At 47.4% G+C, this 16,981-nt stretch overlaps 1 protein-coding gene across 7 annotated transcripts in view; it reads left to right on the plus strand.

Annotated features, from left to right (window-relative positions):
- The window catches only part of LOC135310837 (spindlin-Z-like), a 120,980-nt gene that overhangs the window by 85,701 nt on the left and 18,298 nt on the right, over positions 1-16,981 (plus strand). For 5 of the 7 annotated variants that reach the window (XM_064439887.1, XM_064439886.1, XM_064439891.1 and 2 more), the window contains 2 exons: positions 7,565-7,645; positions 16,476-16,524. In XM_064439887.1, coding sequence (XP_064295957.1) covers positions 7,565-7,645; positions 16,476-16,524 — 130 coding nt within the window. The remainder of the gene's footprint in view (positions 1-7,564; positions 7,646-16,475; positions 16,525-16,981) is intronic. The other 2 variants (XM_064439892.1, XM_064439885.1) reach the window with 1 other exon arrangement.

The raw sequence follows: 16,981 nt of genomic DNA on the forward strand, positions 1-16,981 counted from the left end.
TTGTCCAGGCTGAACAAACGCAAGTCTCTCAGCCTTTCCTCATTAAGGGAGATGCCACAGCCCCCTGATCATCTTGGTAGCTCTCCGCTGGACTTGCTCAAGCAGTTCCACATCCTTCTTAAACTGGAGGGCCCAAAACTGGACACAGTGCTCCAAATGTGGTCTCACTAGGGCAGAGTAGAGAGGGAGGCAAACTGCTCTTGATCTGCTGGCCACACTCCTTTTAATGCAGCCTAGGATACTGTTGGCCTTCTTGGCCACAAGGGCACATTGCTTACTCAGGGTCTGCAGCACTCCAAGGCCCTTCTCAACAGAGCTGCTTTCCAGTAGTTCAGCCCCCAACCTGGACTAGTGCATGGGGTTGTTCCTCCCCAGGTGCAGGACCTTGCACTTGCTTTTGCTGAATTTCATCAGGTTCCCCTCGGCCCAGATCTCCAGCCTGTCCAGGTCTCGTTGGATGGCAGCACAGCCTTCTGGTGTATCAGCCACTCCTCCCAGCTTGGTATCATCAGCAAACTTGCTGAGGTTACACTCTATCCCATCATCCAGGTCATTGATGAATATGTTGAACAGGACTGGACCCAGCACAGACCCCTGGGGAACACCAATACTTAGAGGCCTCCATCCAGTCTCTGCCCTGTTGATCACAACCCTCTGAGTTCTGTTGTTGAGCCAGTTCTCTATCTACCTCACTGTCCACTCATCTAACCCACACTTCCTTAGCTTGCCTATGAGGATACTATGGGAGATAGCGTCAAATGCCTTACTGAAGTCAAGATAGACAACATCCACTGCTCTGCCTTCATCAACCCAGGCAGTCGTGTCATCATAGAAGGCTATCAGGTTGGTCAAGCATGATCTTCCCTTGGTGAATCCATGTTGACTATTTCTGATAACCTTCTTTTCCTCTGCATGCCTGGAGATGAACTCCAGAATGAACCTTTCCATCACCTTTCCGGGGATGGAGGTGAGGCTGACTGGCCTATAGTTCCCCAGGTCCTCCTTCTTGCCCTTTTTGAAGACTGGAGTGACATTTGCTTTCCTCCAGTCCTTGGGCACCTCTCCTGTCCTCCACGACCTTTCAAAGATGATGGAGAGTGGCTCAGCAAGAACATCTGCCAGCTCCCTCAGCACTCGTGGGTGTATCCCATCGGGGCCTGTGGATTTGCAAGGATCCACTTTGCATAGGTGATCTCTGACCCAATCCTTCTCAACTGATGGTAAGTCTTCCTTTCTCCAGATTTTCTCTCTCCTCTCTGGGGGCTGAGATGCCTGAGGGCCAGCCTTAGCAGTAAAGACTGAAGCAAAGGCGGCATTCAGTAACTCCGCCTTCTCTGCATCCTGCATCACCAGGGCCCCTTCCTTGTTCAGCAGTGGCCTCACTGTATCCCCAGTCTTCCTTTTACTGCTGATGTATTTAAAGAAGCCCTTCTTGTTATCTTTGACATGCATTGCCAGATTTAATTCCAAGTGGGCCTTGGCCTTTCTCATCACATCTCTGCATACCCTGACAACATTCCTATATTCCTCCCAAGTGGCCAGTCCCTTTTCCTACATACTGTGAACCTCCTTCTTCCATTTGAGTTTCTCTAGAAGCTCTTTGCTCATCCATGTGGGTCTCCTGGCTCCTCTGCCTGACTTCTTCCTAGGGATGCACTGATCTTGAGCTTGGAGAAAGTGGTCCTTGAATACCGTCCAGCTCTCTTGGACCCCCCGCCTTCCAGAGCCCTAGCCCATGGGATTCCTCCTAGCAGGTCTTTGAAGAGGCCAAAGATGGCCCTCAAAGTCCAAGGCTGTAACCCAAATCGTAGCCCTGCTTCTACCTCGCAGTATTCTAAACTCAACCACCTCATGGTCACTGCAGCCAAGGCTACCCCCAACTCTCACATCCTCAACCAGCCCTTCCTTGTTTGTTAGGATAAGGTTGAGCAGCACATCTCGCCTCGTTGGCTCCTCCACCACCTGCATCAAAAAGTTGTCCTCGATGCTCTGCAGGAACCTTCTGGATTGTGCATGGCTCACCATGTTACTTTTCCAGCAAATATCAGGGTGGTTGAAGTCCCCCATGTGGACCAGGGCCTGCGATTGCGAGGCTACTTCCAGCTGTCTGTAGAAGGCTTCATCAACTTCCTCTTCTTGATCAGGTGGCCTGTAGCAAACGCCCACAACAGTGTCACCCATATTTGCCTGTCCCTTAAGTTTTACCCACAAGCTCTCAACTTGTTCTCCTTCCACTCCAAGGCAGAGCTCGATGCATTCCAGTTGCTCCCTCACATAAAGAGCAACTCCCCCACCTCGCCTTGCTGCTCTGTCTTTCCTGAAAAACCTGTAGCCATCCATGATCACATTCCAGTCATGTGAGCTATCCCACCATGTCTCTGTGATTGCAATGAGATCATGGCCCTGCGACCACACACAGGCCTCTAGTTCCTCCTGTTTATTCCCCATGCTGCATGCATTGGTGTACAGGCATTTCACAAAGGTGCTTGAGCACACAGGTTTCCCTGGAGGGGCGTACAACGATCCGCTATAGCCATGCACACCATTGAGGTGGTTGGTCTCCTGGTTGCCATCGCATGAGGCCACCACAGCACCTTTATCACTGTTCAGGTTGTCCTGTCTTATTCCCCCATTGTGTGTGATGGCATTAGCATTGCCAGTTTGTTCCCCTCCCCCCAAGTTCCTCAGTTTAAAGCCCTCCTCACCAAGTTGGCCAGCCTGCTGCCAAAGATTCCCTTGCCCCTTCCTGACAGGTAGAGTCCGTCCCGCCCTATCAGCCTACAGTTGTTGAAGAGCATCCCATTGTCATAAAAGCTAAAACCCTCACGTCGACACCAGCCACGTAGCCAGGAGTTGATTTGTATTATTTGCCTATTTCTAGTTACCCATTTTTCTCCAACAGGTAGTATGGAGGAGAAGATAACTTGGGCACCAACATTTTTCACTTGCTTTCCCAGAGCTTTATAGTCTTGCTTAGTTCTGCCCAGACTCTGACTTGCAGCGTCATTTGTGCCCACATGGAAGAGTAGCAGAGGATAGTAATCAGTGCTTTTGACAAGTTGTGGCACCCTCTCAGTGATGTCTCTGATCTTAGCTCCCGGAAGGGAGAAAACCTCTCGTGACTCCCTGTCAAGTCAGCAGATGGGTGCCTCAGTGCCTTTTAACAGAGTCACCCACTATGAGCACTCTTCTCTTCTTTTTGCAGTATCTACTCTGTGCTGCTGGTACAGTTGCACCTTGTGGACCTTGCTCGTGGGTGTCTGCAGTAGCTAAAGCTACAAATCTGTTGCTGGTGGTGATACTGGGAGGTGGGGGCTGAGGCAGAGCCCTGCTTTTGCGGGTCACCAGGGTCCAAAACGCCGCCTCCTTCTCAGTGATGTCTGCTGCAGGAGCATGGTTCTGGTGCCGCCTATCTGTCTCTGCCTCAGTTCTACTAATACTACTCAGCCTTCTAACTGTCTCCTGCAACTCAGCCACCTGGCACAGCAGATCATCAACCTGTGCACACCTTGTGCAGGTACTTACCTTCTCACCAGGCAAGGGGTTGGGGCACACATTGGAACCTACCGTCTGTACTGAAGCCTCCAGCTCTGTCTGGGTGGATGCATCAGACCTCTCTGGGGCTTTCTCCGTGGGAACACTGGTATTAGCTCTGCAGCGAGTGCTCACCATCCTGGCAGAGACCTAGAGAACTTCCCGGGCTGTGGGCCTACAAGCCAGATGCAGCACCCTCCCTCCCCAAACTTCCGCGCCACACCCTGGTTGCTCGCGCTTCCTAGGGGCCATTTAAAATCTCCCGCGGTTGCTCGTGGCAACGCCCAGGCCGCGTCAGCCTCCCTTGTGAGGGCTGCTGGGACCTGGCGGGCGCTCTGTGCTTCCTCGGGCTTCCCTGGCTCCGGGAACCCCCTTGTCTGCCCCAATCTAGCACCCAGCCACAGAACTTACCGTTGCTGCTGCTGCGTTCGTTGCTGACTCACTTTTTCCCATCCAAATTATCAGAACACCTATAACAATTAACCATTTCATTATTAGTTTCACAAATAATTATCCAAATCATACAGAATTATTTTCCCTGGATCCAATCTTATTCGAGTCATTCAATATTGGATACGATTTAGCTTTAATTTCAAGGGTCCCTTTGGTGTGAAGTCTATGGTGGTGCTACAATGGGCTAACTTTTTTCTTGCGTTCACGGTGTTATTCCGGTTCTAAGTAATGCCAAAGACAAAACCTTGGTCCGTTTCATCTGGATTTCTTGACATAATTTTCTAATTTGTTGCTTGTTTGATTCACTCCTTCCACTTTCCCACTAGATTGTGGTCTCCACGGAGTGTGTAAATCCCATTTAAACTGCAAAAATTTTGAAACTTCTTGGATAATTTCTGCTACAAAATGGGGTCCCCTGTCTGATGAAAATCCCTCAGGGACTCCAAATCTGGGTTTTATTTCTTTTAAAAGCACTTTTAATACCTCTCTGGCTTTGTTGGTGCAACATGGGAAAGCCTCTGGCCAGCCTGAAAAGGTATCGACAGTTACCAATAAATACTTATATCCTTTACACTTTGGTAATTCTGAAAAATCAATTTTCCAATAACTCCCATGTACAGAATCACAGAACCACAGGTTGAAAGGGACCTCGGGGATCATCTAGTCCAACCTATCTAGGTCTAGACAAGATGGCCCAGCACCCTGTCCAGCCAAATCTCAAAAAGTGTCCAATGTGGTGGAGTCAACCACTTCCCTGGGGAGATTATTCCAATGGCTGACTGCCCTCAATGTGAAAAATCTTCCTCTCATGTCCAATTGGAATCTCCCCAAGAGTAACTTCTGTCCATTCCCCCTTGTCCTCTCCATGTGACTCCTTGGAAAAAGGGAGTCTCCATCTGCTTTGTAGCTACCCCTTAAGTACTGGTACATGGTGGTGAGATCCCCTCTGAGCCTCCTTTTCTCAAGGCTGAACAAACTCAGTTCTCCCAGCCTATCCTCATATGGCAGGTTTCACAGTCCTTTGATCATCTTGGTGGCTCTTCTCTGGACCCCTTCCAGCCTGTCCACATCTTTTTTGTATAGCGGGGACCAGAACTGTACACAGTACTCCAGGTGTGGCCTGACAAGCGCTGAGTAGAGTGGGATGATGACTTCTTTATCTCTGCTGGTGATGCCCTTTTTGATGCAACCCAGCATCCTGTTGGCCTTTTTGGCCACATCAGCACACTGTTTGCTCATGTTGAGCTTCCTGTCCACCAGGAATCCCAGGTCCCTGTCGTGGTTTAGCCGTCAGCTCAGCCCCACATGGTCGCTCGCTCACTCCCCCACCGGTAGTGCTTCTACTCCTCTGTCTGGGGACTTGCTCACTGGAAATTGGAGCAGCAGCTTTCCTGGAAGAGCCTCCCTGAGTGATTGTTCTTCCTTGCAGTTCATGCACTCGTGCCTGTAGGGTCAAGGTAGGCTTGCCATCCCACCTCATCATGTCCTCTCCGTGGTCACGCAGGTAGAACCATAGGGTGGCCCGTGGTGTGTATCCCCTCCTTTGAGCCAAAGGACACTTATTCCTAACAGCTGAGACACTACTCTGTCGAGGTGGGGAGTAGGACATATCTTCTTTGAGTTGCTGGACCTCTTGGGATAGTTTCTCCACAGCAGAGATGAGCGAGGAAGAGATATTTGTTTTGTAATCCTGGAGTCTATCAATCGGCTCTGCCACTGTTGGTGTCTTGTAATCTTTCCAGAACATTACTGCCAATGAGTTTGCATGCGAAGATGGTGCGCTCTGTACAAACTTCCGCCACATGTGTCGTGTGCACTCGGCTTCATCTGGATCTTTGGATGACCGTTGATCATCCAGGTCACCATAAATCACCTCAAGCACAGCTAATTCCCTTCAGGTAGTGGATGCCATTCTCCATAGTTGTCCATTTTCCTGGGCAATATGTAACATCTTCTTTAAAGGGATACCTTTCCTTCACTTTGGACAGGAGTCTCCTCCAGAGGCTGAGGGCTTGTGTTTTTTCCCCAATTGCTTTGTCAACGCCCCCTTCCCCAGAAAGGGATCCCAGTTGTTTGGCTTCTTTTCCCTCTAGTTCCAGGCTACTGGCCCCATTATCCCAGCATCGGAGCAGTTAGGTGACAGTGTGCTCACCTGAACCATGGTTGACATTTTTTCGCATATCTCGCTACTCGCTCAAGGACAGGGATCGGGTGGTCTCTATTTCATTTATGACTACTTCCTCCTCTCCCTGTGACGGCCCTGGTTTTTCATCATCCCCTTCTAAACGAGTTGACGTCCGCTTCCAATATTTCGTCTTGTTTATGGGGGCAACTGGTACTGGTATGGGTTCATTCTCTGAGCCAGCTCCAGTTGTGGGGGTTGGAGTGGCTGCAGTGCCTGTCCTCAGGGCTGGAGTGTCTACAGTGCCAGTCACTTTGCATTTCAATCCAGAGACATTCCCTTCCCCTCGGGGGCACTGAATAGTGTTAAACAGGGCTCGGTATGCATGGGCCAGGCCCCAGCATGTTGCAGTTATTTATGTCTCTCTGGAGTTCCCAGCATAACAACATACTTTCTCCAAATATTCTACTAGTTTTTTAGGATTCTGCACTTGTTCAGGGGTGAAACTCCAAAACACTGGAGGTGCCCACTGCCCTAGGTATTTGCCCATGCTGTCCCACATGCCCTGCCACTCCAAACTATCAAGCCTCGGGGCAGATTTCTGGGTGATATTCTTAAGTTGCTTAGTCAAAACCAAAACAACATGCCCAAAAACTAACAATAAGTGCACCTTAACCACCCAAGGATGTTCAAGATACAAATAGGTTGTTGTAGTAGAGGCAGAGACATCATAGAACAAAGTTGCAAAGGTACTGTTCTGTGTTTCCTCCATATAAAATCTCTCCGAGGAGGCGGTATAATTGCTAATTGCCTCAACAAGGTGGTATCTGAAGTACAATAAGGGTTTCAGCAAAAAACCCCAACTACCAGATAAAGCTGAAAACGAGGGCCCCCTCCATGGCCCTGCCCCTCCCAGCCCCCCCCCCCCCCCCCCCCCCCCCCCCCCCCCCGCCACAGGGCAGAGCTCGGGAAGCTGGAAAGGTAGCCAACCCCCACAGTGAGGAGAATTAACCCCTTCTCAGCCAAAACCAGCACAGTCCCTTTCCACAGAGCTGCTCTCCAGCCAGGTGGATCTCAGTCTGTACTGCACTCCCGGATTATGTTTTCCCAGGTGCATGACCTTACACTTGTCCTTGTTGAACTTCATAAGGTTCTTGTTGGCCCACTCTTCCAGCCTATCCAGATCTCCCTGCAGAGCAGCTCTCCCTTCTGGAGTGTCTACTTCCCCACTCAATTTGGTGTCATCTGCAAACTTTATCAGGCCACACTTGATCCCATTATCCAGATCACTTATGAAGATGTTGAATAACATTGGGCCCAATATCGATCCCTGGGGGACCCCACTTGTGACAGGTTGCCTGTTTGAAAAAGAGCCCTTTGGGTGTAGCCTGTCAGCCAGTTCCCCACCCACTGCACAGACCACTTGTCTAGGCCATAATGCATTAATTTCTCCAGGAGGAGGCTGTGGGGAACCATATCAAAGGCCTTGGAGAAGTCCAGGTAGACAACGTCCACCACCTCTTTTCACCTATCCTGGTAAGGATCTCCTTTGAATTTTTGGATTAGTCCTTAAATAAGTCTCACATCCCTTTGTAATACCTTTGGCAATTTTTAGCATATCAATGCCTATTGCATATGTTTTTGTCATTTCTATTAATACCTCATCTCCCATATGAGTGGCACCATGTGTCTTTTAATAATTTCTCTCATTACTTGAGGAGTAACTACACATTGTCCGTCTGGAGTTTTCCACCATCCTTCAGAGGTCTTAATGCAATTTAGAAACTCAGCCACTCTATTTTCCTTCTCTGTATATTCAGGAACATTAATATCAAAAATTCTTTCAGGGACTAAGGCCACTATCCTTGTAAATAGAGCAGCTCTTTTTACAGTCTCATTGCACCATGTGCATGTATTACCCCAAACGCGCATTTTGAGTCTGTATAAACATTGGCTCACTTTCCTTCCGATATTTCCAAGGCTCGAATCAATGCAATTAATTCAGCTTTTTGTGCAGAAGTGTTCTCTGGCAATGATGCTGCCTTTATTTCCCTTTCCAAAGTGACAACAGCATATCCAGCTTTCCATTCCCTTTTGGTGACAAAACTGCTCCCATCAGCAAACAATTCCCAGTCAGGGTCCCGTAAGGGGACATCTCTCAGGTCTGCATGGCTGGAGTACACCTGCTCAATAGTCTGTAAGCAGTCATGCGCTAACCCTTCTTCTTCATGTAAAGGCAATAGAGATGCCGGATTTAAGGCGCTAGACACTCTCATTATTATGTCTTCTTGTTCGAGCAGGACCACCTGATACTGTACCATTCTGCTTGGGGACAGTCAGTGGTGTCCTTCCTGTTCCAACACTGCTGTAACAGCATGTGGCACATAAATGGTGATTTTCTGTCCCAAAGTCAACTTCTGTGCCTCCTGGTTCAGTAATACAGTGGCTGCCACTGCCCTCAAGCATCCTGGCCATCCGGCACTTTTTATCTAGTTGTTTTGAAAAGTAAGCCATCGGCCTTCTCCAATTCCCCAAAGGCTGCAGTGCAACCGCTAACCACATGCTGACCTATGCCACCAGTCCCTGAGCCATGATCGCTCCTTCCCCCAGCCAAGTCCCCTCATTCAATATACCAGGCATGACGTCATATGATATGGAATATCCCCCCAGACAGCCCGGATCAGCTGTCCTGGCTGTGCTCTGCCCTGCCCTGCCCCACCCCATCCCCGCCCCATCTGCTCCCCTCCCCTCCAGGCCTCCAGCACACCGGGCACACCATAGGAAGCTGGAAAAGACCTTGACCAGTATAAGCACCACCTAGCAACACTTACTGCCAATTTAGCACCTACAATTAAAACATCAGTGTGCCATCAACACCATTCCCACAATAAATCCAAAAGACACCACACCAGCTAAAGTGAAGAAAACTAACTCCATCCCAGCCAAAACCATGACATCCAGTAGGAATCTTCCAAAGTAATGAAGAATGAACTTTGATGAAACCGAGCAAAGTGCAGCAGTGATGCAACCAGAACTGTCTTCAGCATGCAACCATCCAACACTTCACTCTCTCTCCTGCCCCGAAACTCTGTTATGACAAAAGGAGCCCAAAGTCATAGACTAAACAAACTCAATGGACATTTTAGAGGGATGGCTGTCATGGATTTAAATGGGATAGAGTAAATTTTCTTCCTAGTATCTGGTATAGTGCTGTGTTTTGGATTTAGTATGAGAATAATGTTGCTAACACACCAATGTTTTAGTTGTTGCTAGGTAGTGCTTATACTACTCAAGGACTTTTCCAGCTTCCCATGCTCTGCCAGGTGCACAAGAAGCCGGGAGGGGAGGGGGCACAGCCTAGATAGCTGATCCAAACCGGCCAAAGGGATATTCCATATCATATGATGTCATGCCTATTATATTAACTAGGGGGACTTGGCCAGGGAAAGCAGCAGTCACGGCTTGGGGACTGGCAGTGTAGGTCAGTGAGAGGTTTGGTTTTTTCCCCGCTCCTGAGGTTTTGCCTCTCCCCCCTCTCTCTCATTATTTTGCTTTTCATTATATTATTATTATTACTGTTTTATTTTAATTATTAAACCATTCTTACCTTAACCCATGAGTTTTCTCACTTTTACCCTTCCAATTCTCTCCCCCATCCCACTGGGGTGGGGGGAGTGAGCGAGCGGCTGTGTGGTTGCCTAGTTGCTGACTGGGGCTAAACCACGACAGTCCTTCTTGGTGCCCAGCATGGGGCACGAAGGCTTTGAGATAATAACAGTTGCTGGTCACAGCATTGACTCATCTATTCTGAATATTAGTTTATCTGATCTGCACCATGCTCTTGTTTTTGCTGTACATGTTTAAAATTGGTGTTGGGTTTTGTAGTTTGCTGTTCTCTGCAGTGATTGGTGATGTTTTGCCTGAGAGAGTTGTTCTTAAAACACTGGCCTCTCAGAGGTTTTTTATGGAGGAAATACAGAATGGCACCTCAGCTACCATCTTCTATGATGTCTCCTCTTTCATTACAACAACTTTTCAGTATCTTGAACATCCTTGGGTAGTTAAGATACATCTATTGGTATTTCTAGGGAATATTGTTTCAGTTTTTACTAAGATTAATAAGCAGTTTAAGAATTTCATCCAGAGATCTGCCCCAAGGTTCGATAGCTATGGGTGGCAGGGTATGTGGGATAGTATGGGCAAATGCCTAAGACGGTGGGCACCCCCAGTGATTTGGAACTTCACCCCTGAACAAGTGCAGAATCCTGAAAAACTAGTAGAGTATTTGGAGGAAGTATGTTGTCACCCTGGCAACTCCAGAGAGACACAAATCACTGCAACATGCTGGGCCTGACCAATGCCTACCGAGCCCTGTTCAACACTATTCAATACCCCCAAGGTGAAGAGAAGGCCTCTAGATCTAAAAACACAAAGAAAAGAAGACAAAAAAAAAAAAGTAACAGGCACTGCGGCCACTCAAATCCCCACAACAGGCACTGCAGATGAACCAGAGAACCACCCCATGCCGGTATCAGTCATCCCTATACACAAGAAGAAATCTTGGAAGAGAAAGTCAACTCATTTAGAAAGAGATGGTGGAAGAACAGGGCCATCATGAGGAGAGGAGGAGGAAGAGGAAGAACTCATAGACGAGACAGAAACCACCCGATCCCTATCCTTAAGCTGCGAGATATGCGAAAAGATTTCGGCCCTCGTCCAGGCAAGCACACTGTCACCTGGCTGCTCCTATGCTGAGATAACGGGGCCAGTAGCCTGGAATTAGAGGGAAAAGAAGCCAAAAAACTGGGATCCCTTTCTGGGGAAGGGGGCGTTGACAAAGCAATTGGAAAAAAACACAAGCCCTCAGCCTCTGGAGGCGACTCCTGTCCAGAGTGAAGGAGAGGTATCCCTTTAAAGAAGATGTTGCATATCGCCCAGGAAAATGGACAACTATGGAGAAAGGCATCCAGTACCTGAAGGAATTATCCATGCCTGAGGTGATTTATGGTGACCTGGATGATCAACGGTCATCCAAAGATCCAGATGAAGCCCAGTACACATGACCCATGTGGTGGAAGTTTGTACGGAGTGCACCATCGATGCATGTAAACTCATTGGCAGCAATGTCCTGGAAGGATGATGAGGCAGCAGCGGTGGGGGATGTGATCAACAGACTCTGGGATTACGAAGCACATATCTCTTCCTCCCTCGTCTCAGCTGTGGAGAAACTGTCCCAGGAGGTCCAGCAACTCAAAGAAGATATGTCCTACTCCCCACCTGAATGGACCCGTATCTCAGCCATTAGGAGTAAGCATCCTTTTGCTCAAAGGAGGGGATACACACCACGGGACACCCTATGGTTTTACCTGCGTGATCAAGGAGAGGACATGAGGAAGTGGGATGGAAAATCTACCTCGACCCTCGAGGCACGGGTATGTGAGTTGCAAGGAAAAACAATCACTCGGGGGGGGCCTCTTCCAGGAAAGCTGCTGCTCCAGTCTCCAGTGAGCAGTTCCCCAGACAGAGGAGTAGAAGCGCTGGTTTAATTTCAGATCGTAATAGAGCGATATTGGCAGCATATGAAGGGGTTTAATCGTCTTCAGAAGTGTTTGGTACCGAAGCACAGCTCCTCCTGGCACCCCAACTGCCAGTGCTGAGCTGGATGTTCAAAGGAAAGGTCCCCTCTACACATCATGCAACTGACGCTACATGGAGTAAATGCGTTGCACTGATCACCCAGCGGGCTCGAGTAGGAAACCCCAGTCGCCCAGGAGTCTTGGAAGTGATCATGGATTGGCCAGAAGGCAAAGATTTTGGAACATCGCCAGAGGAGGAGATAACATGTGATGAAGAGGCCCCACTAAGCAGAAAATGAGAAGCAATATGCCCTGTTCACTGATGGGTCCTGTTGCCTTGTGGGAAAGCACTGGAGATGGAAGGCTGCTGTATGGAGTCCTATACGACAAGTCACAGAAACTGCTGAAGGAGAAGGTGAATCGAGCCAGTTTGCAGAATTAAAGGCCATCCAGCTGGCTTTAGACATTGCTGAATGGGAAAAGTGGCTGGTGCTCTGTCACTGTACTGACTCCTGGATGGTGGCAAATGCCCTGTGAGGGTGGTTACAGCAGTGGAAGCCAAGCAACTGGCAGCACAGAGGCAAACCCATCTGGGCTGCCACATTGTGGCAAGATATTGCTGCCCAGGTAGAGAACCTGGCTGTGAAAGTGCATCATGTGAATGCTCACATACCCAGGAGTCGGGCCACTGAAGAACATTGGAACAACCAGCAAGTGGATCAGGCTGCTAAGATTGAAGTGGCTCGGGGAGATCTATATTGGCGACATAAGGGTGAACTATTTCTAGCTCGGTGGGCCCATGACACCTCAGGCCATCAAGGGAGAGATGCAACATACAGGTGGGCTCGTGATCGAGGGGTGGACTTGAACATGGATGCTATTGCACAGGTTATCCACGCATGTGAAACGTGCGCTGCAATCAAGCAAGCGAAGCGGGTAAAGCCTCTGTGGTATGGGGGACGATGGCTGAAACATAAATATGGGGAGGCCTGGCAGATTGCCTATATCACACTCCCACAAACCTGCCAAGGCAAGCACCATGCGCTGACAATGGTAGAAGCAACCACCGAATGGCTGGAAACATATCCCGTGCGCCATGCCACCACCCAGAACACTATCCTGGGCCTTGAAAAACAAGCCTTATGGTGACATGGCACCCCAGAGAGAACTGAGACAGACAACGGGACTCATTTCTGAAACAACCTCATAGACACCTGGGCCAACGAGCATGGCATTGAGTGGGTGTATCACATCCCCTATCATGCACCAGCCTCTGGGAAAATCGAACGATACAATGGACTGTTAAAGACTACACTGAGAGCAATGGGGGGTGGGACATTTAAACACTGGGATACACATTTAGCAAAAGCCACCTGGTTAGTCAACATGAGGGGATCTGCCAACCGAGCTGGCCCTGCCCAGTCAGAACTCTTATGTACTGTGGAAGGGGATAAAGTCCCTGTAGTGCACATAAAAGTATGCTGTGGAAAAGAGTCTGGGTTATTCCTGTCTCAGGCAAAGTCAAACCCATTCATGGGATTTGGGTGTACTTCATGGGTGATGCGGGTGGATAGGGAAGTCCGATGTGTACATTAAGGGCACTTGATTTTGGGTGAATACAGGCAATGAACTGAATGCTATGCTGTTAATTGCTATATAATATTTTATGTCATCACTACTATGGTTGCTATATGCTGTAACAGTGGTATCACAGTAGCAATCTCCCAAATTAATGAAGAATGAACTTTGATTAAAATGAGCAAAGTGCAGCAGTGATGGTAAAAGGACTGACTTCAGCATGCAATGATCCAACACCACACACACCCCCCATCTTTCCTGCCCTGAAAGTCTCTTATGATAGATGGAGCCCAAAGCCATGGACTAAATGAACTCAGTGGACATTTTGTGGTCATTTGTGGGCATTTTGCAGGCGTGGTCCATAGACTAAGGGAATGATATCTGTGTATTATATCAAAGGATGGGAAGCAGGGTGGTGGTTAATGATGTTGTATGGGATACTGTGGGACCTGAGGATGATGTAGATGGTATGGAATAAGGGGTGGATACTGTCATGGTGTTGTGGTTTAGCCCCAGTCAGTAACTAAGCACCACACAGCCGCTTGCTCACTCCCTCCTGGTGGGATGGGGGCGAGAATCCAAAGAGTAAAAGTGAGAAAACTCATGGACTGAGATAAAGACAGTTTAATAGGAGGTAAAGCAAAAGCTGCGCGCGAAAGCAAAGCAAAACAAGGAATTCAATCACTACCCATCGGCAGGCAGGTGTTCAGCCATCTCCAGGAAAGCAGGGCTCCATCAAGCGTTATGGTTACTTGGGAAGCCAAACGCCATAACTCCAAACGTACCCCCCTTCCTTCTTCTTCTCCCAGCTTTATATACTGAGCATGATGTCATATGGTATGGAATATCCCTTTGATTGGTTTGGGTCAGCTGTCCTGGCTGTGTCCCCTCCCAGTTTCTTGTGCACCTGGCAGAGCATGGGGAGCTGAAAAAGTCCTTGACCAGTGTAAGCGCTACTTAGCAACAACTAAAACATCTCTGTATTATCACCACTGTTTCCAGCACAAATCCAAAACATAGCCCCATACTAGCTACTACGAAGAAAATTATCTCTATCCCAGCTGAAACCAGGACACGTGGTTTCAGCTGGGATAGAGTTAACTTTCCTCCTAGTCGCTGCCATAGTGCTGTGCTTTGGACTTAGTATGAGAATAATGTTGATAAGACACTGATGTTTTAGTTGTTGCTAAGTAGTGCTTATACTAGTGTGGTGGTGCAGCCTTTCCCCCCTGCCGGGCCACTCTGAGATCCCACGATAAGACCTATTGTGTTTTTGTCTTGGTCAGAAGACTTGGGCATCAGGCAATCTCTGTCCACACCTGGACTGTCTGCTGCCTGACTTGTGTACCAGAATTGTGGCCAGAATGTAAAATATTGACCAAAGCCAATCATCTCGATCCTATAACTAGCAATCCAAGAGGGAGACCTTTTGAGCTCTCCGGGACTGCAATGGGCTGTATGACCCAGTAGCTCCCCCTGGGCTGGGCTGCCTCTCAGGGTAGATTTCACGAGGATTGAAAGATTGTCTGATGATGATTTTGCATGGACTCCAAGGCCTGATTTCGCAAGGTTCACTGGCTGTGCACTGATGAATGCCAGCACACAAAAGTGAGTAATTTGTGAAACTCACAAAAAGGGAAATTTTATTCACAGCTTAACCTTGGTGTGTGTGTAATTAAAAATATATATATATGTATGTATGTATTATCCCTATTCTTATAAACCGTTGACCAAGTCTGAGACTAAGACTGGACCTAGCCGCACCTAGACCTCTCTCTGAAAGGTGTTTAGAAAGCAAGGGGGTCTATTTTGAACCTCGTGACTCCATGGGAGGGTCCTCCTTATCCCCTGCATCCACAAGCCCTCTGTGAATCATTCTAACTCAAGCATATCTGAATTTTCCTTTTTGCACTTCTTCCATGTAAGTAACAGAGTGAACCTTGCCATTCTCGAATCTTTAACTAAGTTGCTATCTTGATTGTAACAAATTCCATCAAATTGCTGTTTTAAACTGGCTGATGCTGTTAAGAATTATACAACCTAATTCTGTGATCTTTCTCAAAAATATTAATAAATCTTAAATCAGTAACTAATGCTGTGTAACAAATCATATTCCAGACAATTTGGTGTAGTCGGCCATATCCGCAAGGTTTTATTTGTGACAATTTGGCATAATCGGCAGGATACACAAATCTGTATTTGCAACTAGTCAAAGGACTTTTCCAGCTTCCCATGCTCTGCCAGGTGCACAAGATGCTGGGAGGGAGGGCAACCAGGACAGCTGACCCAAAATGGCTAAAGGGTTATTCCATACCGTAAGACATCATGCTCGGTATATAAGCTGAGGGGAGTTGGCCAGAGGGCAGCGATTGCTGCTCGGTGACGGGCTGGGCATCATTTGGTGGCTGATGAGCAATTGTATCATGTATCACTTGCTTTGTATGTTGTTGTTGTTATCGCTACTACTACTACTATTTTGCTGTATTGTATTTTAATTTCTAAAGTGTTCTTAACTCATGAGTTTTCTCACTTTTATTCTTCCAATTCTCTCCCCCATCCCACCGGGCAGGGAGTGAGCAAGCTGCTGTGTGGTGCTTAGTTGCTGGCCTCCATCGGGATGCTGGGCATCCCCAGTTGTTGGGAAGGAATATGTGGGTTGAAACAGGCTCAAGCTTGTTGCTCTCTTCAAAGTTCTTTCTGTTAGTTGTACAGTTTTTATACTGTATATGCTATACTGAGTCTTTATACTTGGTTTTGGCTCTATACTGAGTTTTTAATGCTCAGTTTGGCTGAGCCACGTATACACCCACCCATTCTGGCCTCACTAACTCAGGAAGATATGTATTTGCTTATTATTATTATTATAGTTGTTATTATTGTTAACTCAAGGGCAGTTACACAGCCATCTGATTCTGTCAACTGTTCTAGCCATCTATCTAGAACAAAGACTACCTACTATCTCCTTTGTGTTAAGTTCAGCTTTTTGTAACAGTTGTCATCAGTCACTCCCTACTTCTTCACTTAGCTTCCTGAGTACATAGTCCTTGCCTGTCTCCTCAGAGCCTCCTTCCATTGTAGGAGCTCATTGATCAGTCACAACATGAAGTGTTTAAATTTTTTAATTGAAAAAGATAATTTTTCTGTAAGATACATTTTTGACATTGTGTATAAACACACTTTGTTGTTCAGTAATTCCATTATTTATATTGTAGGTCATGCAGGAGTCTCTGCGAGCATGATGAAGAGAAGAACTTCCCATAAGTAAGTTGCTAATATCTTTCCTAAGTGTAGTTCTCAATAACTGGAAGTACTGTTCTAGAAATGTATCTGTATTGTTCTGGTCATTTTGCTCTTGAAAATCATGTGGAGTAGTATTCAGACAGTGTATGTGTGTAGAGTCAAACTTTAATTCTTTTGGGAGGACAGTGGGAAAGAATGCACCGTTGGTAGAGTTCTAAACATCATTTTGAATGTCACCCTGAGAGAAATTATCCTGTCAATACAATTCTGTAATTTACTCTATAATTCAGAGACAAGAAGTTGCAAACCAGAAATTGGGCACATGTGCTCTAGGATTCATTACATACAGCTTTAGTTTTTGAAAAGGATTTTTCGCCTTTTTTTTTAAATAAAGAACTTGCTGAAATACTTCTGTAAGGTGGCTGTATTTGCGAAGGATACTTGCTTATCCTATACATTCATGGTATGTATTATTCTC

The sequence above is a fragment of the Phalacrocorax carbo genome (assembly GCF_963921805.1).
Source record: "Phalacrocorax carbo chromosome W unlocalized genomic scaffold, bPhaCar2.1 SUPER_W_unloc_2, whole genome shotgun sequence".
Classification (NCBI taxonomy): domain Eukaryota; kingdom Metazoa; phylum Chordata; class Aves; order Suliformes; family Phalacrocoracidae; genus Phalacrocorax; species Phalacrocorax carbo.